Here is a 26,312-nt window from a genome sequence, read left to right as displayed (position 1 = left end):
GTAATGTAGATCCACAAAGGCCACTTGCTGTTAAGTATTGCTACTCAAAAGTGTAATTGACAGAGGACTGGAAAAAGTACTGACTTGGAATAAACTCTTTCTTTCATAATTAGATTAAAATAGCTGAGAGGTAATCTCCTTACAAAGTTACTGCAGTGGGGTGCTTGGACCTCTCTTGGAACTTTGTGCAACATCATGTGATGAGGCACTCTTGGGATTTCTGTTATCCTGTGTGAATGGTGCTAGAAATGACTTAAACAGAACTTGTCACAGTCGTAGCTATAGGAAAACTGAACTGTTTTGCAAACCTTATTAGACTGTTTGATAGATTTGCACTGAGCTATAGCACATTTAATCAGTCTATTTTTTTCTATTTAATGAGAGTAGTATATATCATACATCGATTGTGTGTCAGCAGAAGATCAACTTGTAGCAAAAGTCACACCACACCTCTACCTGCTGCCTGTGTTCGCATAGGGAGGTCCCGCCCTCATTGCTGGTGCTTGATTTCTATTGGACAACTGGATGACTGAGTGATGCCAGTGTGGAGCACCAGGTAGTCAGTCATCGGCGGTGCTCAGTGGAGCTGCGTACAGTGGACTGAGCACACAGCAATGCGGACTAAGAAGGGCACAAACGAGGGGAATAGTCCTATTTTCTGTGAGAACCCGGTGTATTGGGGCTTTGCTTGGCCTCAAAGAATAATTGAACAGGGGTTTTGTCGCTAATACTCCTCAGAAAAGGACATTAACAGGATTGTATGCAGCTCCGGGCCGGATATTGTCCGGACAAAATCCCTACTCACAGTTCGGATTCACAACCCTAGTTGTCGTATGGAATCGTCGGCTTAGAGAATGAGTGTTTGAATATTTTTATACTTTTTGTAGCCTTTTGTGCCAGCATCCCTTCTATTTTTAACAGACTCGCTATGGGGGACTCCCCTACCATGAGGAAGACTTTTGTAGTTCCAGACATAAAGCCATTGGATTTGTATGACTGTACTAAAGCAAAAATATGCGCAAGTGTCGGATGGCTACTGGCGAAGTCCTACGGGAGTGCAGGTAGGTTTCACTTTAGGATGCAGGCCTGATGAGTTATTTGTTGTGTAGAGAGCTTGTATGAAGAACACCATCCCGTTGTTATCCAGCCATGACTTATATTTATAATTTGTTCAGCTCTGTAGCGGAAGGCACATGTAGGGAAACTATGGTGGATAGTGTAGCTCAGCGATTTTCAGCACAAAGGCAGCATATGAAAGGGGGGCCATTCACGGTATGCATTTTTGACTAGGACACATTTTGTTTGTTCTCCCTCGGTGTCTGGTCACATTTTCTCGGTATATGTGTGTCACAGAAACGGGCCTCCTCCCTAGGCCTTATCACGCTAACCCATTTTGTTGTATTTCTGGCCGCCAGGCTTCAGTCACAAATTGCAGACTGCTGGGTATGTTTTTAATCCGGTTTAACAGCTAAACCAAGGCATATATGCGGCGCAGATGATTTTCAGTGCTATTCATCGCTCTCTGTGATGACAACCCTTGAAGTTAAACGTGAAAACAACTTGTTTTTCGCTCTTGATAATTATGATAAAAAGAAAAAACTAGCTGCATTGACTAATTTCTCATTTATGGTAAACAAATGCAAATCCGTCTCAGCTTTTCCAAGGCTTTCTTTTAATCCCTGTCAGTAAACAGAACTCAATGGACGCTTGGGCAACCATCCAGCCCCTCTGATGCAAAACGCACTTACCCAGGAAATTAAGTTTCACAGAGCAGAGGTAGAAGAACACCTGTCTGATGTTGCTCACGATGGTCTGGAGTGACAACATGTCTCTGTTTAAAGTCCTATCAGGTATAGATTAGATCTTACGAAGAAGACACCAAGAACTTCCATGTTAGAAAAAGCCATGATGACATGGTCGTTTTATTGTGTACCCAAAGAATAGGCCTACCCACATTTGTGTAATGATAGGGCACTGTTTTCCAAGCAGGCCTAATCTTGGGCAACACGTGTTAACTACAATAAAACCAAACAAAAAACAGATAGCCAAACATTCTCATTCTTGGCTTGTGCTTGTCAATAAGTTCTCATAGGTTGATCGTCAATGTTTCAATAGTTATTCTGAGTTTGGACCTGGACATGGTGTGGGATTAACAGTTTTTACTTAAAAACACAGCTTGCCTGTTACACAATATCAGACAGAGCTCGAGGGTAGGACTCAGGACTATTTAGATTGGTGCAGCCTCTGTGTGCTCTGTTAAGCACCACAACCACGCCCTCTGGTCAAAGTCACTCTCCATGCCAAGAAGCAAGAATATGAGGACTTCCACTGTCTTAGTGTTTTTTTAATCCTTACTGGTATTTTTCTACCAAGCCAGTATGACATCATCAAGTCTCCTCCCCAAAACTCAAATGAGAAGAACAACAGAGAGTACAGTGGGAGCCAGATTGGGTCATTTGGTCCTCAGCTCTTCCAGGTCAGTTAACACAATACTGACAATAGTCCACGTATTTAATCCCTGAGTTGTTGCAATACAAGATGAATAATTACATGGACTTAAATACCTTTAAACTAAAGTGTGTACTCATAAATATTAATGTTTACAGTACTAGCTAAAATTGCTGGCTGCATAATAAACCTAGCATGGGCCTATGAACAACAACACACATAAAAAAAATTAAGTTGTATAAACAACAGGATAATAGATATCAAATTACAAGCTTTAGTAAGAAGAAAATTATAAGATAAGAAACTTAGAGGGTAAACACATGTAATACTTTTTTTAAGCCTGATGTGAATTTTTACCCCCCCCCCCCCCCACACACACACACACATTTGCCCTTATACACTGTAATTAGTTAATCCTGTTTTATATTATTGATGGGAGTCAACAAGTACTTGTATGTCTTACTTTAAATTGCACACACAGTGTAAGCCTACTTTTGCCTCTGCGTTTTAAGGTTTTGCTTGTAGGTTTCTGGTAGCAATGTGCAGTGATCTATTCACATATTTAAGGCCCCATATCCTATTTATGTGTACTGTTTTATCATAAGAAGGGAGGTAAAGTTATTTTACAAGGGTGTTGTTAACAATGTGCCTTTGTAGTTGTAATGACCGATGACTTGACAGATTATCTGAGGGTGGCATAATGAATCTTAGTGCTGGACCCTCCCTAAGTATTCCCAGTTTTCTTCTTCACTGTCTTTGGCATCATTTCCTGTATTTTTTTTCTAGCTACAAAACCAAATACCCTGTTCCATGTTTTTAGCTCCACCTAGCTCCAAAGCTCCAGGGTTTATACTGAAATTCTATTGGAATAATTACTCATCCTTTCCTAATCATTGTAACTATGGTGAGTCAACAAGAGAATAGGACCTGAGGAGGATGTTACCTCGCTGTGACTATTTATTCTAGAGGTAGGAAGGCCTAGAAGCACACTGAGAGGAATAGTATAAGTCCGATGTCTGGAAGAGGGGAAACTGAATAGCTCTCCCCAAGATGATGTGATACTATATTTTTAAAGATGGGCTCTTGGAAACAAATGGAGTAAATTAAAGGTCACTCAGAGAAGGTTAAGGATGTGTAGAGATTGGATTGAGAGTTAACTTGAGGACTCTTGTGCAAGGCAGAAACTTTGCAGGAAAATGGAATTCGATGTTTTAGACTCTCAGACTACAACAATGCAACTGTCTTGTAGTCCTAAAGGTTTGTGCTTCTGTGTACACTGTTTATTTTAGGCGTTTACAGTTTTGTCATGCTTCTGTGATGTCTATGGTCATGTGTTATGGAATATTTATATTTTGTTAATATGTAGGGAGATGGGAGTCCTCATGTGTACTTCTTGACATTTGAGTTTTCCTAGGGAGCACTGTCTGTCAAATGTTGGTTCTTTAACAAAAGACAGTCCTTCGCAGGACTTCTTACCATCATCATCCACTCCCGCAACATGTGTCATCCACTTACAACCATAACCACCCGTGTTAAAAATTCCAAAAAGATTGTGTGTCTAATTAAAGACAATTGATAAGTTCACTTAAGCACCAGCCTGATTAAGTTTCCTTTTCTGAATAAAGGAGACTGTAAGAAAGCAACCACAACACTTGCATTCTTGTCATGTGTAACAGGACCTTGCATTGATTAAAAAACGCAGCTGGGAGTCTCAGACTGATTTAACTACTGGTTATGGCTTTGTGATAGCAATATCAACGTAATGTTTACCGACCTCATTTACACATTTATTTATCATAGTTTATTTTTAAGTCATACAGAGGTGAAATTGTCTGATCTCTGGAAAGTTAGGGCATCACAAATACTGCAGCACACTTCCATCAGCTTTCACAGAAAGTAGGCTATTCTTTACTCTATTAACACCATGCTGTTACTGTCCTCATCATAAGATGCTTAATACAGTAAGGCCAGTTTGCATGGACAGGGGTGTTTTTTCCCCAAATAACTGCATATGAGCTTAGCATTTCAGCATGCCGTCATTTATGTGCAGTGATAGGCCAACAACACAATAAGGGGAGCATCAGAGCTGTGCCTTTTGACTTGTTCACTGTTACAGTTTTAGTGCATGCACTTTTTTGTGAAGCCTAGTGATGCTGGCTACGCCGAGATAGACCCATATTCAAACATGTTAATGCAGCACTGGCAACTACCGCTGACAAAACAGCACTTAAACCATGATTTATCAGTGAATTAGGGATGCACCCATCGATCGGCCAAAATTGGTATCGGCGCCGATTTCCTTAATTTTAGGAGATCGGCGATCGGCCGATCCTTGTAAATAAGATCGGTGGATAAGATCGGTTTCATATGCATCTACCTACTAAAATGTGAAAAATGAAAGACGAAAGGAACTGATATAATTTAGTAGTTTGGACATCAATGCTTTAAACTTTTCATTTATATTTGAGAGAACTACCTCATGTGCAGTTAAAACAACAAGTTTGTATTATTTAACAGGTATTGTTCAATGTTATTCAATAAAACAAGATTGGAACATTGAAGGTGTATGCTGTCGGTTATAAAAAAAATTGGTATCGGCCAAAATCGCAATCGGCAGGTCAGGCTTTTTAAAGATTGGTGATCGGCCAGAAAATTGCAATTGCGGTGCACCCCTACAGTGAATGATTCTGACCGCAACGTGTGAGACATCTCCTGCATTATCTTGTTTAATACAAGCACGTAGAAATGCTGTAAAGAGAGCTAACGTTAGTCAGGGATTGTGGAGCAGGTTCGTCATCTCATCTAAATACGCTCCCTTGTGAGCGGGTTTCAACATAGTCCAGTTGTTTTCCAGCTCTGTCACTCACTTGTGAGCTCGTAGCAAAAACAACTTACAAGGCCGATGGAACATAGCAGAAGTCCCTCAATGATGACTCTGTGCAACATATGGGTTTTTATTGAAAATCTGTGCATGTTAATGTTTTTTACATGGCACCAGTTTGAAACCAGTTAACCCAAGAGGTCCTCTGAGAGGTATCAAGGAAAATTGGAGAAGTGGTGTGGTGTGCAAGCTGACACAGACAGACAGATGTGCTGCCACTTATAGTAGTAAGATAAAGTAATAACTTGAATGCTCATATTGTATTCTGAAAAAGCTGTACGTGGGGAGGGACCAATTTAGATCAAGTTTTCTGGTGATTTGGGATTTTTCTTCGACCAAAAATATTATGAATTCACCATTCAAGCAATGCATCATTGTATGTTTTACACTTTATCTTTGGAAATGTTGAAACAAGGCCACATTCACACTGTGCCAACATGTTGATAGGTCTAAAAATGATCTCTTTCAGTCATGTGTTGCATGTCTAAGCTGTTGTGTTCATACTTTTGTAAGCACTCTACTCAAAATAAAATGTATGGTAGTTTGGCAGCATGGGTAATCTCAACACTGCTTCAATTTTGGGCAATAAAACGGTAAGTACTTTGTCAAGAAATTTTGAAGACAGTCATCTGTGTTTGATCCTATCCACCACATGATGAGGGCATTTTTAGCTGATTTTTTTCCCAAGATTTTAAAAAACATGATATTCTGATATCTTCATGCTGTTTAATATTCTCCATAAGTCCAGTTAAGAAAAATGTTAAACAAAAGTCGTTTGTTTGTGTCTTTTGATAGCCACTAGATAGTCCATAACCAGCACGCAAGCTCAATCAGTCAATAGAGAAGGACACATGGCTCCTGTTATCAGGCAGGCCATGTAGGCAGTGTGGCTTTGTATAGATAGAAGCTCAAAGAACAGAACATACTATAACCAAGATTGTAAGCTGTCTTAGTTTTACCTTACCATGACAAACACATCCAGTTTTTAAAAATACATATCGCACAGACTAGCTCCTCAATAGAACCGTTTTGTAATGATTCTTGATTTGTTCTGTATGACAAGAACAACAGTGTGGCACTCAAAGAGAACATTTTAGTCTGCTTGTCTTGTGTGTAGGAAGGTAAGATGTCAGGTGCAGCAAAGCTCCTGCAGGTGTCAAGGATCAAATCTCCTTGTAAAAAAAAAGAACCCTCCCAGTGAATGGTAAACGCTCTCCTGGACCTCACTTTTAAAGACTTTTTAAAACCTTTCTGCTTGCTCACCATGTCAATATCTTATTCTGACAAGTAGATAAGCACTGACCTGGTGACCTCTGAAAGAGACACAGAGGCTGTTGCTCCTGTTTGCAAACACACAAGCTAGTGTTTTTGATCAAAATATTTCCCAGGAGGTCTATTGTCAGTGCAATGGAGGGATTACATTTCTTTTTACTTGGACTTGGCCTTAAAGCTACCAACTGGTCCTTCTTTTATGTGACATACTGATTTATATTAGTGTGTCTTGTATGCTATAATTTGGTGGTATGTTCTGTTTCAAATCAGCAGAGAAATACGGTTGTTTTTGTTCCGTTTATTTCTACTGAAAATGAGACATATGACTTCTGGCTAGGCTTTCTCACAGAGAAATTGTTGTCCTATCAGTCTCTCTCATCACACTGAGTTGTGACATTTGCATCCTGCTTTGCCTCCTCTGGGAAGTTTGTCTTCTTTTTTTTCTCTCTTTTTTTTAACTTGTCATCGTAGGAAGACCTTCCTACCCAATGCTAAAGGTGTATATTTTGGCTGGTGTGTCACATTGTTTGCAGTACATTGTAGGTTCAGCACACAGGAGCACATAAAAACAAAACAGACCATGAAGGTGTGACTGACAATATTGTCTAACAACTATAGCCATTATACAGGGAGAGTGAGGGACAGAGAACAGGGCATTGTCCTGACTTCTAAAGCTGGGTGTTTTGATGTCTGATGTCAGTAGATCAATTGCATTACTGTATAATGATACAACAACATAGTGAATCCTCTCTTGAAATAACCCCGTTTGTCTCTGCTAAGCACAGTCATGGACTCTCATACCTTTCCTTCACAAGCAGAATGGGGATATTTTAGCTTGTCAGCTCTTGAAAGTCCTTTAAAACAATGCTTAATTATTTTTGCTCCAAGTAGAAGGCTTTTGAGTTTGCTGCTCATTTGGTCTGGATGCAGAGAAACCAGTTTTAACAGAGGGTGTGTCTGGTGTATGTTTTTAGGATAATGATTGGAGTGATCTTATTTAAAGAAAGACCAGTCCAAACAGCAGGTGCAACCAGCATCTTGTAGGGCTACATTTTGTCTTACAATAGTTCATCTAAGTAAAGAAAAATAAAGAGCGTTGATTTTATTTAAAAAAACCCAGAAGGTTATAGGTTTGATCCCCAGCTCCTACGGTCCCATGTCAGTGTGTCAAGGCCAGACACTTGACCCCATTTTCTCTCTCTGCTTTGTGTACCAATGCTGATGGCAACTCTAAGTAGCCGCCTTTGCCATCAGTGTCAATGTAGAGTGAATGGGTGTGAACAGATAAAGACCTGCTCAGACTACACCAATTTAGCCAGATTGTGGCCTGACAGCAATGTCAAAGCTCATCGTCAAACCAGCCTGCTTATGTGCGTCAGGAAGATCAAATGGTCTTAATGTGAGGTCATTAACAACGCCCAATGGTCACAATTTCACAGGCTCGCATGTCTGAATTTTTCTTGCATTGTCATCTAGTTTGACACCCTGGCCTGATGTCAACGGCGTGAATCCTGACACCTAACAAAAGGGAAGCATTTGCTCTTATCTGTATATGGTTATATTGACATTAAACAATCCCCACTTTTCCTCCCACTGGGGATTTATGTGTATGAACGGGGATTTTCTACGCATTTTCTCATATTCAGACCTCAAGTTTGGGGATGAACAATATTGGATTTTTGCCAATATCCGATATGCCGATATTTCAAAACTAATTTTGGCCAATACCGATATTTAATTCCTTTTTTCCACTATAAAAAACACCAATTCCATCCTGTACCACCAAAATTTTTTTTTTAATATTGGTTGTTACAGTTTTTTTTAGAACCAGACAAAACATTTGATTTTTATCAGAAATGGAAGGATGTATTGTTTTTTCAAATACAGAAAAAAAAAGAATGCATCTGTCATTTATTTAAATCATTTTTTTCCTGTGGATAGTCTGTTTTCGAATAAGTAGACTGTCACAAGAAGTTTAACAGGTCAATTCTATTAAAAGAGAGACAATGAAAAAATTATGGGTATGTATTAGTATTGGTTAAAAGGATTTGGAAATAGCATATCAGACGTTGGCAAAAATACAATGATGTGCATCCATAATGTTTTACAACTGTGATTTTCAAAATCTTTGTTAGAACTGAAATGGCTATTTTACTGACTTTAATTTTAAAAAATTCAAGCGAGGTTTTTTTTTTACAAGAGAAGAGACATGTTGCAGAGCATCTCATAGATGCCAACCTCTGAGCTTCTCATGCCCCACTGACCTTGATGCTTGCTCTGCTCTACTCATATGATTATATCTTTAGGGAATCAACATCTGTCTTAATCTGCCACTGGACCTGTCAGAAAGCAGGTTTTTAAGCCAACAATAAAACATGTTGAAAATATTTTGTGACTAAAGAATTTAGGCGCATCGTAAAAAAAAGTTTCTCTTGGTTTTTGAACGCTAAGAACTGCATGTGTCCATCTGCTTCTTCATATTGTTTTCTGTTTTTTTCAGGCAACTATTTGCTTGCAAATTTGTTCCAGGATTTACTTCACTGAGTCTGTTTGTTTCATCTCTTGGCAGAGAATGTACCTGCAGAGCTGCGTGACCCCTTCTACTGTGACCAGTATGAGCAGGAGCACCTTAAACCACCAGTCACACGCCTCCTGCAGTCCTCAGAGCTCTACTGCCGCACCTACAGCCTAATACAGGGTGGCACTGGAGTTGAGACACAGCCCAAAGACAATGCTGCCCTGGTGCAGCTCCTCACTCAGAGAGGCCTTCTCTCCAAAGAACAGGATACACCAGTGACTGACGCAGATCTTCAGCATAAACCCATCAAAATGGTAACATCTGGGATTATTAAAAACATTGTTGTTGAAGCAAACAAAAATGCATACAATTTTGAGGAGAGTCCTTCATGAAATGATTGAAAGAGATTTCAGGGTAAAAACTGTGAGCCCTTCATCCTAAGGAGCGGATGTCTCCTTCAGTTAATGATCTATAAAAGCAGAGTCTAGAAGGAGGGTTGGCTTGTTTTTTGATAAAGGGACATGTTTTTACTTTGATACTAGGGATAAAAGAACATCAAAAAGACTCACTCATTCACCCCAACCCCCACCAGCCTGCCACCAGCTGATCTTGGAGGATGAATGGATCCAGCTGCTGGGACTATAGGGCAGTCATGGTGACACAAGGGATGAGTACTGTAGTTTAAGAGTGTGAGAGTGAGGGAGCGACTAGATTTACTATATTGTCCAGATTATTTCCAGAACAATGGCTGAACAGTTCTGGTGAAACTTTAGCTACTGTGTTTAGAGAGCACCAAGACCGGCTCAGTGAGTTCAATCAAGACAAACTGGTTTCTGCTCGTCGCCCCTGAAATTGATCTCTACCTCTTCCTCTCTCTTACTCACTCACACTCCTTTCTATACACATATTGTAATCCTGAAGGAGGAGAGATGGCTTCTATGGTGGGATTTCCCTTCTGTTTCCAAAAGTAATTAACATTTCAGGTTTTTGTCAACTGTATAAGTAATTCTGAACTGGCTCTTAGAGTGTTGTTGGTTTAGTGAACCTTAGCTGAAGAATGTCGCACTCCTTGTGCTGAATAACAGCTCATATACTCCTTCACTTGAGATCTACTTTTTTTTACAAGTCTTACATGTTTTCTGTAAATAAACACCTTCAGAAATGCAGTTTTAAGCCAATGTAACAACACAGATTTCAGGGTCGAAAATTTGTGGGGCATTAGACATTGAGTGTTGTAACTGTAGAGGCAATGCCTACTAATTTTCATCATTACACCGCCTTTTCAGTAGCTTAACAAGAGACGGGTTATTTTTGATCCATGATGGCCCTGCTTTTTGCATGTGGATGAATTTGTCTGCTGGCGTGCATCTTAGTTCTGAGCAGTGCTTCCAGGCCGGACCACAAACCACCTCAGCTGTAAATCCTGATCTCTAATCTTGAAATTTGGCTGTAATTGTTAATACTGCATTTGCTGTTTGCTGCTGTGGTATAAGAGACTTCCTGCCACTGCTTGGCCCTATGCTGCTCCGTAAGCTGCTGTCTGCTGCTGACTAGCTCTGTGCCTACTAGCTACAGTGTGGCAAGCTAAGAAAGTGGGTCATGCTGCAGCATTAGAAGGATGTAGCATCAATGTGGGTCTTGCCCGATAAACAGCTTTGGAGCAGCAGCAATATGCTGCAGCACTGCTGTATATTGAAAGTTCACATAAATGTGCCCAACAATAAAATAGTATATAGTGCAATACGACCACATAAAAAGCACAAGGGGCTATTCTTGGTAACAAGCTGCTTTCTTCTCATAACTTTCTGTTCATCATTGATGCATCATGCATCCTACCTTTGCTATCATAACTGTATAATTATAGCATCTGGTACTGGTATAAATCCAGGGACTAAGGTTTACCCCTGCACAAAGAAGCTGCTGGTTCTGGCTTGGGTAGGTGCAGTATGTATTGCCAAGGATATGCAGTCTATAAAACCTCAGGCAAAATAGGACAAAAACAAATGTAACACTAAAAAAAGATATGCAAAATGAATTGAAGTCTACATCAGATTGCAAAATGATTCTGCAGGATTTTAAAGGGACTTCCTTTTATCCATGCTTCTAGACATTGTCATTTTATTTCAGAACTCAAAAATATTTTGTCATATAATCAGGGGAAATATAATCTGACTCCCAATTTACTCTCTATTACATACAAACATATAGGCTTGTTCTAAAATCAAAAAAGTGTAGAAATTTGTGGTATTACTAGTAAATCATGACTTAGCCACCTTTGAACTGCTGCATCTTGTGTAACACTGCTTGCTGTTGAAATATGCTTCAATGGTAATGATAATTAAATGAGAACTAAATCAAAGAAAATGCATTACAAAACCATAAACCTTTATATTTTTTAAATTTAATGTTACTCTTTATGTACAGTGCAGTTCCCAGTCAATGACACTGCTTCTCCAATCAAAACTAGAACCACTATCTTTCTAGGTCAGAGTTATCCTGGAAGGAAAGCTCCGTAGATAGCACATCTTTGGGGCTGAGCAGTGCTTCCTCCAGCTACTCCAATCCCCGTCTTGTAATGTGTGTGTGTTTGCCTTTATGGTAACTGTCCTTCTGGTGGGGGCCCAGCCTAGATTAGAGATAATCTGCCACACAGACTGAACGTCATCATCCATGATTAGATGACACACCAGAGATGACCACTGATTACCATGCAACTAGCATGTCTTCACAAAATCAAGTCTATTTTTCAATTTAGTTGTGAGTTGAGATAGAAGGCTCATAATTCAAACGCACTGATGTCAGTTACAATAGTGGCAAATTTTAGCACTTGTTCCCACAGAGCCAAAGTAAGTCATGTAGTCATAATTCAACTAACCCTCTTCCTGGTCCCCTGTTGGTTTTGGATAGGCACTGACTGACACTTTGTCTTAAATCACACTGCTGTGTTGGCAAGTTTCTGGTCAAGTGAGCATCAGTCAGGAGCTTAGTTGAAAATAGAAGTGGCAGGCTATCAGAAACACTAACCATCATCTTACACTGTTCTGCTTTGGGATTTTACTGATCACACACAAACATGGAGTAAAATTGATTCTTGTCTTAGTTATCTTACAACTTTGGTGTAAAGCTGTGTTAAACTGATAAGGCTCACTGTGCATACACATATAATTGTTCATATAACCATGTGTTTTTAGAGAACCTCTTGTCTTAAATCCCCAGTTGGGCCCCAGACCTGCCTGATCCCCCTGTTTGTCTCCCCCTCAGTAAGCACTAGGCATGGTGGGGGAGTGGGGGTTAAGTCATATTTCAGACATAATCTGATTTTGCCCTCATCATAATCTCACTAAATGATCCACAAGATACCTTTGTATTCTTTGTTTGCAGAGCAGTTGTTGACATGGTTATGCATCGTTATGATCATTTTGATGTGGTGTAGTTGTTTCTTCTCTTTGTGACATCAGTTTTTGGAGTGCTAAGTGTTTGCTGGTTTGATGTTTCTGAGCCAGTACTAAGCCATTACACAGAGCTATGCTGTGGTCAGGCCTCTGTTGAGATGCATTGTGGGTCAGATGGTTGGTTGTTATGGTGACCTGGCAGGCTCTGTGCTGGGTGTTCATGAGTTGCTCCTCTCTCCCCTCTCATTAGGGAGACTTGTGATTTAGCTTAGCTCTCCTAGGTCTGTGAAGGCAACTCCACCAGCAGCCCCCCTTCTTCCCTTGCTATTCTGCAATTTTTCAACATTGCCCAGTTACATTCACCTCTGAGTAACTACTATACAACATAACAACAGGGTTGGCCACTTTTCCTAGGTCTGCCTTTCGTTCATGTTTACTTTCTTTTTTCTGTCAGTCACACTGCCTCAGTACACAATGTGACAAAAGCACAAACCTATGATTATACTTAAAAATATTTAAGTACCATACAGATGCAAAGAAAACCCTTATCTACCTTCAAATCACGGAGTTAACTCTTCTTAAAAGGTTTAGTCAAAAACATGCCTTTAAAAGCTTTGTGAAGGTGAAATATAAGATTTTGTACAATAAGGGATTGGTTGTTTTGAATTTCCTCCAGATCAGACAGAAGTGGTCACACACAAAATGTTAACATAAACACAAACAGGATATTGAAACACATACCTTTTACTGTAATGATTTCTTCACCTAATCATTGTATAATGATATTATGGTAGTTAAATTGTGAAGTAATCAGCCCTACCTTGTTTCAATGGTCCCTGCAACTGAAAAATGACCTAAACCAGTTGAATTGTTGTTAGACACTAATTGCTTTTAGACCTTATAATAAAGACTAAATGTCCTTTTCTAAACATTAGACATTTCTACTGGTCATACAAGTCATGTCACAGACACCTTCGCGGGCAACTCTGATGAAGGTCGGGCCAGCCAGGGCAACCCTTGCTCCAAGTGACTGGCTGCAGCACATCGAGTGAGCTTGTCCCAATGCTATCTGACAAGCCTTTGCTGGCACAGTGCACCCTGTACACTCCAGCACTGGGTCTGCCAAAGTCAGCACTTTACATCGGAGCAGACAGACATGCAGGGAGAGGGCTCAAGCACACAGCTGGGTTGCCACCAGCCCCCATCTGGGGCAGTGTAAGAGGTTAAAGTAAGAATTTTCTGGCCACTAAAGTGGAATTTGTAAGCAGTTAAAGGGAACAGGCACTGATTTACACAGATTAGGCTCAAAACTAAAGATTGGAGAAGTGGCCCCATGACAGGAATGTGCTGTTTACGAGTGGTCTGTCCCCTCAGTTTGCCAGAATTCATTACTGAAAAAAGGACTTCGTTGGCTTTTATTCAGGAGAGAGGATTTTGATACTGCAAAAGGATAGTAACAAAAAGTCACATGGATAGAAGTTATAAAGATAGAATGGTCATACATTAAATACACTGACTTAATAAGGAGGAAGAGATGTTTATAGCATCACCTTACTAAGTAAACATGTTCCCCTCTAGTCTTTCTAACCCTGCATTACTGACCTTGAAATGGGGGGGGGGGGGTCTTATTGAGGCTTTCTAAATCAGGAAAAGTTTTGGAAAGAACTTTGTTTGCAGGCAGTTTTTCTCACCTTGAGAATTGCAACACCCACCACCCCTCCCCCCTCCCCTGAAATTTTCTTGTTTGTATACTTTCAGTACCTTTTAAAATGTATCGCTGTGTGGAAGTAAGGCATGATGATTAGGTTTGGTTATGGCCCCTTGGCACAAACAAAAAACACAACTTGTAATGAGCTAACCGGTTTATAGAGTTAAGGCGCTTTCTCTGACTGAGCCGATAATGTTAGCGGTGCATTTTAATGGGCTCTAGCCTTGAGAGGGGCTATGTAATGGTCTCTCAAGGATAAGGTATACATATATGCTTCTTGGAAACAAATGCTTAAAAATGACAAATAATGTACAGCAGAAAAGAAAAACAGTTTCTTACAGTGAATGCTGTTCGTTGTTGTTCATCATGGTGATCTAGTTACAAAACCTCATTGTATCCTGCTATCTGTTATACATGAGTCATAGAGCAAAAGGGAAAGGAACAGAGAAGCTGCTGGAGAGAAGGCAAATAAACGTAAAGCAGCTTAGGAATGACATGTGTTATCATATTACCAGTCCATTGCCTATTTAAGGATTTAATGATTGTACAAACATGGGTCCAAAGTTCACCCACATCCACTGCCGGGTTTGTTTGCTTGTTGAAAATAATGTTTCTGCTGACTCACAGCTGGCTTCTAGTGACCTCTAGAGGATGCTGCTGGTAAAAAAAAAAATATGTTAGAGCTGCTGCAGTCAGAGCTGATCTCTGTTTTTCAGCAATTAGTGCCCTGCTAGAGCGGAAGAAATGTGTGTACAGCATTATTTTGTTAACTGTAATTGATTGATGCTGTCTGGACTCCCTGGTCTTGTCCCACCACTGACAATTTCCATTCTTCTACCATGTGATTGGTGCAGAGTGCTCACCTGGCAGTGATAGATGCCCTGATGGCTGTGGGAGCCATGGAGACGGTGACCACGGTGAAGTCATGTAGTTCTGCAAAGCTACTGGGTGGAGCATCCAGCTGGGAGGATGCTTTGCTTCACTGGGTTAACGAGGTAAGGAAAATCCAGATGCAGACTGTGCTTGTTTTGTTTTGATAAATTTTTCTTTATTTAGAATTTTCAGAGATCTGTTGTAGATGATCTCTCTGTTTACTACAGAAATAACAACAGAGCTATGATGTTATGATTATTTAACCCAGCTGTTAAAATGTGACAGTTCATAATGGTTCAGTTATCTATATGTAATATTTAATTCTCTCTCTTTTAAATACTCCCAGTTAAACCAGAAGTTGAGTGAAAGTAATGAAGCAGCCCAGAATGACACATCTCAGGCCATTACAGAGCCCCAACCGGTTCAACCCTCGGTGAGTATTAAATAGATATCCAGGGCTGAATGATACATTGCATTTTAATCCCAATTGTGATATTCACATGTGCAATAGCCTCTTTGCGGGACAAGCATTTTTAGTCATGTGACCTGAAGCATGTCATGCTGCCACTTCTTTGTTGTCTGATGTAAACAAAAAAAAAACTAGTTTTCTTTCTACGACTTATCTGCAATTAAAGTGTGATTGATATCATCAGAAATCAAAGAACTAAGTTATGTGCATGAGCCTGTTGTGGCTTTTCCACTGGCTTTTGGCTGTGCCAAGCCATGCTGATTTGCTTTTCCATCACTAGTTTGGCCGATCCTAGCTGCGCCGAGCCACACTCATATAAGTGAGCCAGCTCCAACTCCAAACGCGCCATGCTGATATTAAAGCGGTTTGCAGTTGTTTGATTTGCCAGGGGGTATTTACCCCTTCTGCTGCTGATACCCCCATGATAATTTTTTACCCCATGGTGAGATTGGGAGATATGTTTTATCACTGCCTCTGCTCCTGCTGTCTATAACTCTGTTACAGTGGTGGTCTTACGTCAGCATTCAGCAAATATGATTGTGTTCATTTTCTGCTCTCTAGAGATCCACAGATCAATCATCAGAAGAATGTTCTTTAACTTATATGCAATCAGATCAGACAGAGTAGAGAGATCGAGGAGGGCTCAAACCGCCACGTCATCAGCTCTTGAAGCGCCCTCAAACGGGTAGCTCGGTTGTGGTAGAAAAGCAAATCCCCTGTCCTGCTGGGCTGCCGTGTCGAGTCAAACGAAGTAGAGCCGAGCTGAGCCATGTAATGGAAAAGCCCCATGTGTGTCCCTCACTTGTACAGTGCTTAACAAATTTATTAGACCACCTGTCATATTTGTCTCAGAGACCATCTAGCATCATAAAGTGCTTTAATGCAGACTCTTTGGTTTTCAGTGAACTCTCCATGTTTTACCATTTTGAACACGAATGAGGAATTTCAAACTGAATTCACCTTTTTATAGCTAAATTCGAGCCAGCTCACTGGGCTTCTCTGAGAAGTCAGAAATTAATCAAGCATAACATTCAACCACTAAAACTAATTTTTCTCTTCAGGAATGCAAGTAAATAACTATAATTTGACATATTAATCGAGAAATAATAATGTGCATTACTATTTTTCCAGTTTTTTTGTAAATCAGTAAATTTGAAAATTCATGGATAACAATAATAATAATTATATTTTGACATTAAAATATCATTTGGGTTAAAGAGCTTCTACATATTGGTGTATTAACCATTGCAGAAACATAAAAAATGATTTTGGTTACTACCAATGCTTTTAATTTAGGGCAGCTGTGACATAAACCTTACTTTGGGTGGTGGTCTAATAAATCTGTAAAGCACAGTACCTACAGGCTACAGGCAAGGCTGGTGTTTTCAAAGACAACACTGGCTTGATGCTCTAGGCACATGTTCAGTTACACAATTAAAGTCTGAAAAGACTTTGACATCTTTAGGAACCGCTGATGACATTTAAGTGACAAAATAACAAGCACCAAGTATTCCTCCATGTGTGTCAGAATCCCTGTCAGAGGACCCAGCATGTGATGAAATTAGCAGAAACATAAATTTAGTTACCTTTTTGAATGAATAAAATACTCTATTTGCCTCAGAAAGAAAAAATAACACACCGCCATTTTTTTCCCAATATAGTTCAGTCCTAATATCTTGGTGTATCTCTGTTTTCTGTTCAGCTTAATAAATCCAAACACGCGTGATAATCTTTTTATTATAAGTGTTGATCGTTAACTTAGATCTGCCTCACCCCATCATAGTAAACAAGTGCAACCAGTACTGATGAACACAATAATAAAACTAAAGGTGGTATCACTGCTTTGTCAACAAAGTTGTCTTGTCATTTCAAGGAAGGTTCCTCATCTCAACCCTTCCCTTCTTGTTGTAGTTCGTCTACTGTAGGCTTAATACACCTCCTTCTGCTCCTATTCTCCATTGCCTTGTCTTTCTTTTTTCCTGTCCCCTTTCCTCTATGACAGTGTCCTACTCGCTGGTACTGGAAACTTGTTCCTGTAAGTTCTCTCCTTTCCTCTGATCCTTCCCCCTGTCCCTCCATCCTTCCAGTGTCCTCATCTGATGGTCAGTTTTTGTATTTTCATATAATTGTTTAAGAATGCTTGCTTGTACATCATATCCCAGTCGGCATTAAATTGCATGTTACAGCATTAATATCGAAGGATGAGGCAGGACAGAGTTGTGAAAGCCGTTGTTTGTTGACACTCGAGTGGCTCATGATTCACATTCAGTATACAAGAAGGCTCTAAAACGCCCATGTTCAACCGGTTCCTCTTGCCTCTACAGCATAGGTGTGTGTGTGTTTGTGTTAAATTGGCCATGGGGGTTTACAAAGACAAGCCCTATGTCAGCTTGGCCTCAATGACAGCTGGCTGTTCTTTCATACTTTGACTTAAAAAATTTTCTATATTTCTTTTTCTTTTTGTAGATTCTTAGCTATTACTTTCTTTGATAAAACATTTCTTTCTGTTCTGATCAAACAATTCCTTTTTCATTTGCCATTGGTCCCCCAAGATCCATCTGTTTGCATCAGCATGCTCTTCACCCAGCCCATTTTTGTGTTAATAACACTTCTTACAGCACATTTTGTGATTTTTTTAACTTTCATACAGACTTTACAGTTGTACCTCATTTTTTTTTTAATCCTTAACACTGAAAATGATTTTAACGTACATTTTAGGTGTCAAATACTAAACATGTAAGTATTAAAAAATACCATGTAGTCACACTGCAGTATTTGAGTCTTTTTTTGTTTGTTGTATTTTTAGCTTCGCTACAGGAAGGATAAAATTCAGTCCAAACAAAAGCCAATTTTTCCGGTGGTGAATGAAGTCAAAGACCTGTCCAGTGGTTGTGCTGTTGCTGCAGTCATACACTACTATTGCCCTGGCCTGCTTAGACTTGAAGGTAATGGCAAACATATTATAAACAACCTTTGTATGTACTTTTTGTGTTTATGTTAGTTTAACACAGGTCATCTCTTTCTGTAAGATGTTTGTATGAAGGACTCCATGTCTGTAGCAGACAGCTTGTACAACCTGCAGTTCATCAAGGAATTCTGTGACAGCTGTCTAAGAAGCTGCTGTCACTTAGCACTAGAGGACATGCTGTATGCTCCACCAGAACTTCAGGTATATTAATTTTATCCACTCTCTATAATGGACTAATTTAAACATCAATCCTGTACCATTTTGTGTTGATTTTTAATGATTTTTTTCATGTGATTTTTTTTTTTAGCTGAACTTGCTGAGTTTCCTAGCCGAGCTGCTCAGCTGGTTTGAAGTTCAAAAGCCAGAATTTGTTCAGCCGATAGACACATTATGTGAGTGTTATTAATTTGGTCATCTCAAGTTATAATATAGAATCCTGATAGTTAGATTTTGATATTGAAGATAAATTTCATTGTGTTTTTTTTTTTTTGTTTTTTTTTTTCTTTTGTCAGCTGGATCCACATCAGTAACACCAAGTAGCTTGAGTGGCAACAGGTACAAAAGCTCTCTAAATGTGTTTTTTTTCCTCTGTAGAAGTCTAGCATACTATTGAGTTGAGCAGGTCTGAACTGAAATGTTATTTCTTTGCCTATTAGTACCTCTCCTTCTATCTTCAAGAAGCCTTTCCTCCCCATCTCCTCTCCTGCATCAGGTAAGATTAGGTCTTTATCAATCCATCATTTAACAAACTTCAGTGTCCTGTATGCCTCCATGATTTTACATTTTTTGCCTTTTTTCTTAAATTCTTGTTTGTCTGTTAGTCGTGTAAGTGTTGTATTACCATAATCCTTTCTTATTGTTATGAATATTTTAGCCTTTCTGTATATGTTATTTTATTTTGTTGGTGTATTGCTTGGTTTATTTGTGCATCCCTGTGTGGTGTGCATGCCTTTACATGTCTGTGTGTGTCCCGTTGTACTCAGGATCTTTGACTCAGTCTACCTCAATGTCTCATATAGAAGGAGTTGGAAAAACATGGAGCAAGAGACCTCTCAGGTATATTCAAAAAAATTTGAACAATCTATTTTGTTTTTTTGTATTGTACTTAAGATGTATCTTTTTCTTTTTAGCCGCCCCTTGTCAGCAGTGTCCTTCAGCATTCCTTTTGGCCTGGATAGTGATGTGGATATTGTAATGGGCAACCCTGTAATAACCCGCTCTGTGAGCTCAGACCAACTCAACCCAGCAGGCCAAAATATGACCCGGGTACCCTTTACCCCCCCTGAAGACCTGAGCCATTTGCTGAGCAAACCCCCTGGCCCTAATGGTCCACAGAGAGCTTCCTGGGCTACCCAAACACCAAGTATTCCACGCTTGGCAGAAGAGAATGGCCTTGTAGCAAGTGAAACAGGAGAACTGCCCACCATAGAAGAGGCTCTTCAAATCATCCACAATGAGAGCAAGATGGAGCCTCGCCTACACCCTGATGGTGCTCCTGATGGCTTCTACCTCCACTCTCCTGATGACCCTGCTAGTTCAAGGCATAAAAACAACTTGGCGCCAATCAGCTGCTCTGCCCCTACACGCTCAGGAATGATGTACAGGCCCGCAGGAGAGTCCAGGGAGCCCACTCGTACCAGAAATGCCTCTGAATGTTCACGGGATGATGACTCAGTCCTGAGAGATGGAAGTGTAGACTCTGATGCATCAGAAGACCTTCCCAAGGCCCAGTCCACTCCATCCACACCGGCTGCTGGTTCACAGTCCTCCAGCGGCCAAGGCAAAGAGACATCTGACAGTGGAGTGAAGATGACCAGCTTTGCAGAACGCAAGAAGAAACAGATCATAGATTCACCCAAAGCCAGTGACCCCTCTACCCCTCAGATGACTACATGGGCACAAAAGTCTGAAGAAAGCCCAAACAAGAGCCCACAACTTAATAATGAAATGTCTGAGCTTGGGGTTAGGCTTGAGGAAAAGCGTAAGGCTATTGAAGCCCAGAAGAAACGCATTGAGGCAATTTTTGCAAAACACAGGCAAAGACTTGGAAAGAGTGCCTTTCTTCAGTTAAAAAAAGAGCAGCAAGAAGATGAGGGCAAGGAGGACGGAGGGAATGGCCAGACCAGCACCTCATCCACGGAAGAAGACTTGTCTCGTTTGACACTAGAGGAGAGGTTAGCTCGAATGGAGGAAGAAGAGCAACAAGAGCAAGATGAACAGCGCCCTTCAGTGGAGGATGAGGGCAATATCAAAGGAGGGCCTATTATGAAGAAACCTGTCAGTCACTCCAAAGAAAAGGCAGGAACACCAGGAGACAAGGGCCCTGGGACACCAGGGGAGAAAATGGTAGCTCCATTAGGGGACTATAATAATGCTGTATCCAAACTGACTGCAGCTCTTAGCTCCTTGCAGAATGATATGCAGCGACTAACTGAACAGCAAAACCAGTTAATGAAGAAAAAAGCTACAGCTTCCAGCAACAAATCATGGGTCATTCCAGCCAGCCCTAAAACCTCCATGCCAGCCCCTCCCCATGCACGCATATCAAGGGAATCCACCCGAGATTTAAATTCAACTTCCTCTTCTCCATCTCCATCCCGCAAAATTACAGACCACACCACTCCTCCTAAATCTCCTCGAGTCCAGCGTAGAGCCCAATCTGTGCCCCCCAAAAGCCCCAAACACCACCAACACAGTCGACCTTTGGATTTAAAGACTCCAACCCTGACAAGGGTTCTCAATCCACCACAAAATGTTGACCGCATTCCGCACCTTCGTCGCATAAATCCATGGCAATCCCAAGTTCAGACCTCATCGTCGTTCTCCATCGGTGACTCTGAAAGCCTGGATGACCTGCGTTCAACTGGGCCATCTCCTTTGACGACGCCTACACTTACCCCTGTACCAACGCCTATCCCAACTCTGCGTCCTGCAGCCGATGACGCATTGTCAGAGGTGGGCTCCATTGATGATCACAGCATATTTAGCATGGACTTAGAGACAGGGCCTTCACACAGTCCTGCAGCTAGGAAGGAAGAGATTTCAGGTGGAGGCAGCAGTTCTGGTGCAGCATCAGAGTGCTCCTTTGAGAGTGATGCCCCTGCAGGGCTGCTAAATGGCAAACGCAGTAGCCTGATAGAGATCTCACTGTCTGCTCTGCGGGGTGACGGGGAAGAGGATGACCAAGTACCTGATGTGTTCTCTGACGCAATGAGTGACCGGACAGAGCAGGACTTGAGAGGAGGAGTTGGTTTCTTTTTCAAGGTTGGTGATACTTAATATTGCTGCATGTGCAAATTTAAACAAGTTGGTTTATAGAATTATTGCAGTCAAACCTTTTCACTCCTCTTTTAGGATGACAAGGAGCGCCCAGAAGATGAGATGGCCCAGCGAAGAGCAGCTTTGCTGGAGAAACAACAAAAGAGAGCAGAGGAGATGAAAAGGCGAAAACTTGAGCAGGAAAAAGAAAAAGAATCTAAGTGAGATATTTTTTGTTTCATGAAGCCACAAACAAAACCAGCCAATGACTTTGGCGTTCAGTGTCTTTCATTTAAATGTCATGTTTCTAGAGTTTAAAGATTACAGTTGTCATGTTTTTGCAGCCTAGACTGTAACTGATAAGAGATTTATTGTTCAGTGAATTAGTAATGTTAAATAAAACATAAACAAATAAACCAAAAGTTTCCTCATCTTTCTGTACTTTTAGCAAGCCTCAGTGGATGATTATCGAAGGCTGGGGGAATAAAGGTGAGGAGAGACCCCAGACTCCAGGTACGCCTCCACCTTCACGCACTCCTCCGCCAGAGGGAACTCCTCAGCGCAGAGGAGACTTCACAAGACAGGAGTATGAGAGGAGGCAGCAGCTAAAGATCATGGAAGACTTGGACAAGGTGTTGAGACAGAAACCCACCACAGTTCGTGGTGTCAAGAAGCAGAGACCTAAGACAGTGTTCAGGGATGACTCTGTCCTCTCTCATAGCCCTGCTAAAGGATTCATGGGTAAAAGTCATGATGTTTATTTACATTCTGTCCACACTCACTTGAACATTTTCTTGATATATTTTCCTATCTGCTCTTTTCTTCATTCTAGGAACAAGGCTGAACAAGGTTTACTCCCACTCAACCATGAACCTGTCATCCATGACCAATGACTCAGGAGGTCTTACCGTCAGGAAGTCTCCCAGGTAACCTGTCTAGTGACGTGGTTTGTGTTATCCTGATAAGTGCATGGAAAATTGTAAACACAAAATTAAGCAGAAAACCAAAAATGTGTTTAGACCAAGACCACGTCATTATTAAGATTTAAGTAAGAAAGAAATGAAAATATCAGTTACATCATACTGATGTAATTCTTTACAGAAAGTTGAGCTGGGCAATATGTGATCATAATATTGGCTTCTGTATATAAGGTATATTGGAATATACTGTAATTGATGATTGATATTGTCAAAGGTAAAAAATAAAAATAAAAAAGAAAACGACAGATGCATGTTGATTACACCCTTTGTTGTAGATTATACAACCATCCACAGCAGCCTTTGGAAACATGCTGAAAACACAGCAACACAAATTTATCTTTTTTTTTTCCCTCCTTCTAGCCGTTCACATTCTCCTTCCCGGTTAAGGTCACCAGGACGAATGAGTGCTCAGAATGGGGAGAAAGACTGGGAGAATGGCTCCACTATTTCCTCCCCTGCTTCAATCCCCGAATACACAGGTGAGTGAAATATTACAGACTGAGTTATTTTTTAAAATGGTTCCATTGTTTTGTGTGGTTGATGGCATTTGTAAATGTTGTTTTGCAGGGCCAAAGCTCTACAAGGAGCCTAGCTTTAAGTCAAACAAATTCATCATCCATAATGCGATCACTCGCTGCTGCCTGGCCGGCAAGGTTAATGAACCACAGAAAAACAAGATTGTAGAGGTAAGCCATGCTGCATGTGTCAGAGTCCAACAAGTAGACCACCCTAAACTAGGTTACAAATGACTGTGACTTCTACTGTCAGCTACATTCACCTTTTTTTATTCCTGTCTCTCCTTTTCCAGGAAATGGAGAAAAGCACTGCCAACCACTTCCTTATCCTATTCAGAGATGCAAGCTGCCAGTTCAGAGCAGTTTACACCATGAACCCTGAAACAGAGGAGATGGTACGGCTCACTGGGATTGGCCCCAGGATCATCTCACCTGAAATGGTTGAATCCATTTACAAGTACAGCTCTGATCGCAAGCAGTTCACTGTCATCCCGTCCAAAACCATGTCCATGAGTGTGGACGCCTTTACTATCCCTGGTCATTTTTGGCAAAAGCGCCCAGGAACTCCCAAGAAGCTTGGTACCCCAAAATAAAGTCATCCCCAGGATGTGGTAGGGATATTACCATTCAGGGAACTCTCTCCTCTGCTACTTTGGCCAGTGAGGCATTTGAGATTGTTTCTTACTCGGTTAGACTAGAACGCATGACCACTTAGACTTTTGGCCAGCTTTCAACTTTGGACTACAAGAGTGATCTGGTCATCTCACCATGCCAAGAGAAAAGACAAGTCAATAACTCATTCAGCCAGTCTATTACCTTATTTTGTCTCATAAGAGCTACTGTTTGGCTCTGCCTGGTCCACCCAGATTGTAATATGTAATACAACAGATTGTGTTGTGATGAAGAATTCTCTTTACCTAGCACCCTGCCTCTTCTTGTCTTGCCTTACCCTGCCCTCTGAGTCATTTTTGACTCTTTAGTTGAAAGTAAGAGGGGACAATCTTACTGCCCTTGCCCACACACCACTTTTTTTGGCCAGAGCAGTTCTTGACCCTCTAAATTCTGCTTGCTTTTCCTTTTGCTGCCTTTTTTCTACTTCCAGGGCTAAACTCTCTCCACAATCTACTGAGTTGAATAGCTCACCTCTCAGTCCTGATGGGAGATCTTGGCTGAAGGTTAATGGCAGGTAATGCTGCACTCATATGAATGTAAGGCACACTAACCACTCATTCCATTCAGGTTTATTTCTATAAAATCCCCAGTGGTAGTTTCTCTGCGGGCTGCTCTGAGGGAGGCTTCTGTGGTGGTCAGTGGACCTGCACACCAAGAAACTGCTCATGCACCCTTAGTTTGTAAATTCCACTCCATTCCAACTCCTTCAGCTGTAGACATCTGGATGTTTTTTATACTTTTTTTGAAATGTTTTTTGCTGGACAAATCACTTCAGCACTTGAGAGCTGAAAAAAAGAATGAAATTCATGTGACTTTTTCCTCCTCACCTGCTTTCTCATTTTGAACGTGATAAATTAAAACAGTACCTAAGCTTATCTTGAAAATAATACTGGAAACATGAAGGAGGGCTTTATCCTATTTATCATGACGTGGATACAGCTCTTTGTGAAATTTATGATCAATGCTGATTTAAGATATATGCTGAATGCTGATTACTTTGATTTTTTTTTTCAATTATTTGTAAAAAAGTAAGATGAACTTTGTTAGCTACTAATAAGCTAGCCTGCTGCTTAAGCATTAGTGAGATGGATGTTTGAAATGAGAACGAGTGAATGAAAATGAAAATTCTTGAACAGGTGAAAATTGCTGAAACCTCTGCCTGGGATTAATAAATCCTCTGGGTCACAAAAATCTGTTTCCTATTATGTTATTTCCTGTTTGTGTGCTGGCATTTACACAGTAAGTTTACTGAAGGATCATTTGACTGCCCTCATCTTTGCCACAGTCTCTCGTGACTTCTTTGCGGATGAATGTAGAATGCCATGCTCTTTTTGCAAGTGTGTCCCTGGATTTTGAAACACTTGACCCTGCAAATGCTTGTGATCAGGTCAATACCACCACATAATCAGTGGGAATTTGACCTCTATCCCTACCTTTGCAGTCTTTAGCACTATAGCAGCTGCCATGGTTCAGCTGTGTTCTTTCAAATCACAGACTGCCTCTGACAAATGTGTTGTTTGATTGAGATTCAATTACAGATGTAAAAAAAAACGTAGCAGCATTTAGGAAAACTGGTTGGATTATTGATTAAAAGTATGAGTGGAGGAGTGCATATGGAATTACTGGATATTTGTATTTATGTGTTTGTAAAGAGTAGTATGAGGTAGTAAGACACTATATTTTGATTCTGTGCAATTCTCCCTTGGAATTTTCCACTACCCAGAGGTGTATTTATTTGGTTTGAGTTAGATGGTGCATTTGATGTTTAGTTACAGGTCCTCCTTCTGTCTTTTTTGGTTGAGGTTGTAAATCATTCATTCATTTCATAGAAGTTGTCATAACATTTATGTTGTTTTCTTTCTCTTATGTTGTCAAATCTGTGCCAGCACGTTGTGTATGTTCATTTCATAAACGTTGACTACCGTTGGTATCTGGACCAGACAAATAAAAACCCTTTTAAATCATCATTATGTTTTTTTCTCCATGACCACGATTATTTTCTCATCATTTATGTCATTAGAATTTTAAGTTGCTGCTGTGTAAACCACTTAGTGCCACCAGCCAATGAGTGATCTAAAAATATGGACAAAATTGTTGGTATCCTTCAATTAAAGAAAGCAACCCCACAGTAGTCACTGAAATAACTTAAAAATGGCAAAAGTAATGACAAATTTAAAAAAAATTCTGTGGTTCACCAATCATTTTAAAAAACAAACTAATGAAACTGGCATGGACAAAATTGACGGTACCCTTAACTTCATATTTTTTTTGCGCAACCTTTTGAGGCAATCAGTGCAATCAAGTAATTCCTGTAACTCTCAATAAGACTTCTGCACCTCTCCACAGGTGTTTTGGCCC

At 40.5% G+C, this 26,312-nt stretch overlaps 1 protein-coding gene across 5 annotated transcripts; it reads left to right on the top strand.

The window, feature by feature from the left end:
* Positions 1-576: 576 nt before the first annotated feature.
* camsap3 (calmodulin regulated spectrin-associated protein family, member 3) lies at positions 577-25,921 on the top strand. Of its 5 annotated transcripts, none has more exons than XM_041817371.1 (18): positions 577-1,061; positions 9,171-9,433; positions 15,074-15,214; positions 15,439-15,525; positions 17,564-17,596; positions 18,368-18,506; positions 18,591-18,730; positions 18,837-18,921; positions 19,042-19,084; positions 19,186-19,241; positions 19,552-19,585; positions 19,660-21,793; positions 21,884-22,008; positions 22,236-22,528; positions 22,620-22,713; positions 23,128-23,246; positions 23,335-23,453; positions 23,576-25,921. In XM_041817371.1, exons 1-18 carry the CDS (start codon positions 929-931, stop codon positions 23,873-23,875), a joined length of 4,338 nt encoding a protein of 1,445 aa, XP_041673305.1. In that variant the 5' UTR covers positions 577-928; the 3' UTR covers positions 23,876-25,921. The 5 variants fall into 5 exon arrangements, with proteins under 5 accessions (XP_041673305.1, XP_041673304.1, XP_041673302.1 ...); XM_041817370.1 differs by having other exon boundaries at positions 19,549-19,585; XM_041817368.1 differs by having other exon boundaries at positions 19,513-19,585.
* Positions 25,922-26,312: the final 391 nt, after the last annotated feature.

The sequence above is a fragment of the Cheilinus undulatus genome, linkage group 21, assembly GCF_018320785.1.
Source record: "Cheilinus undulatus linkage group 21, ASM1832078v1, whole genome shotgun sequence".
Taxonomy (NCBI): domain Eukaryota; kingdom Metazoa; phylum Chordata; class Actinopteri; order Labriformes; family Labridae; genus Cheilinus; species Cheilinus undulatus.
Note: the sequence above shows the minus strand (reverse complement) of the source record. Positions and strands in the feature narration are given on the sequence as shown.

What these genes read in the sequence shown, in the direction of transcription:
- camsap3 (XM_041817368.1), top strand. Translation starts at nt 929, where the DNA reads ATGGGGGACTCCCCTACCATGAGGAAGACTTTTGTAGTTCCAGACATA. An exon ending in GAGTTGGTTTCTTTTTCAAG is followed by an intron (nt 21,794 to 21,883) that starts GTTGGTGATACT and finishes CTCCTCTTTTAG; the next exon opens with GATGACAAGGAGCGCCCAGA. An exon ending in AGAAAAACAAGATTGTAGAG is followed by an intron (nt 23,454 to 23,575) that starts GTAAGCCATGCT and finishes CTCCTTTTCCAG; the next exon opens with GAAATGGAGAAAAGCACTGC.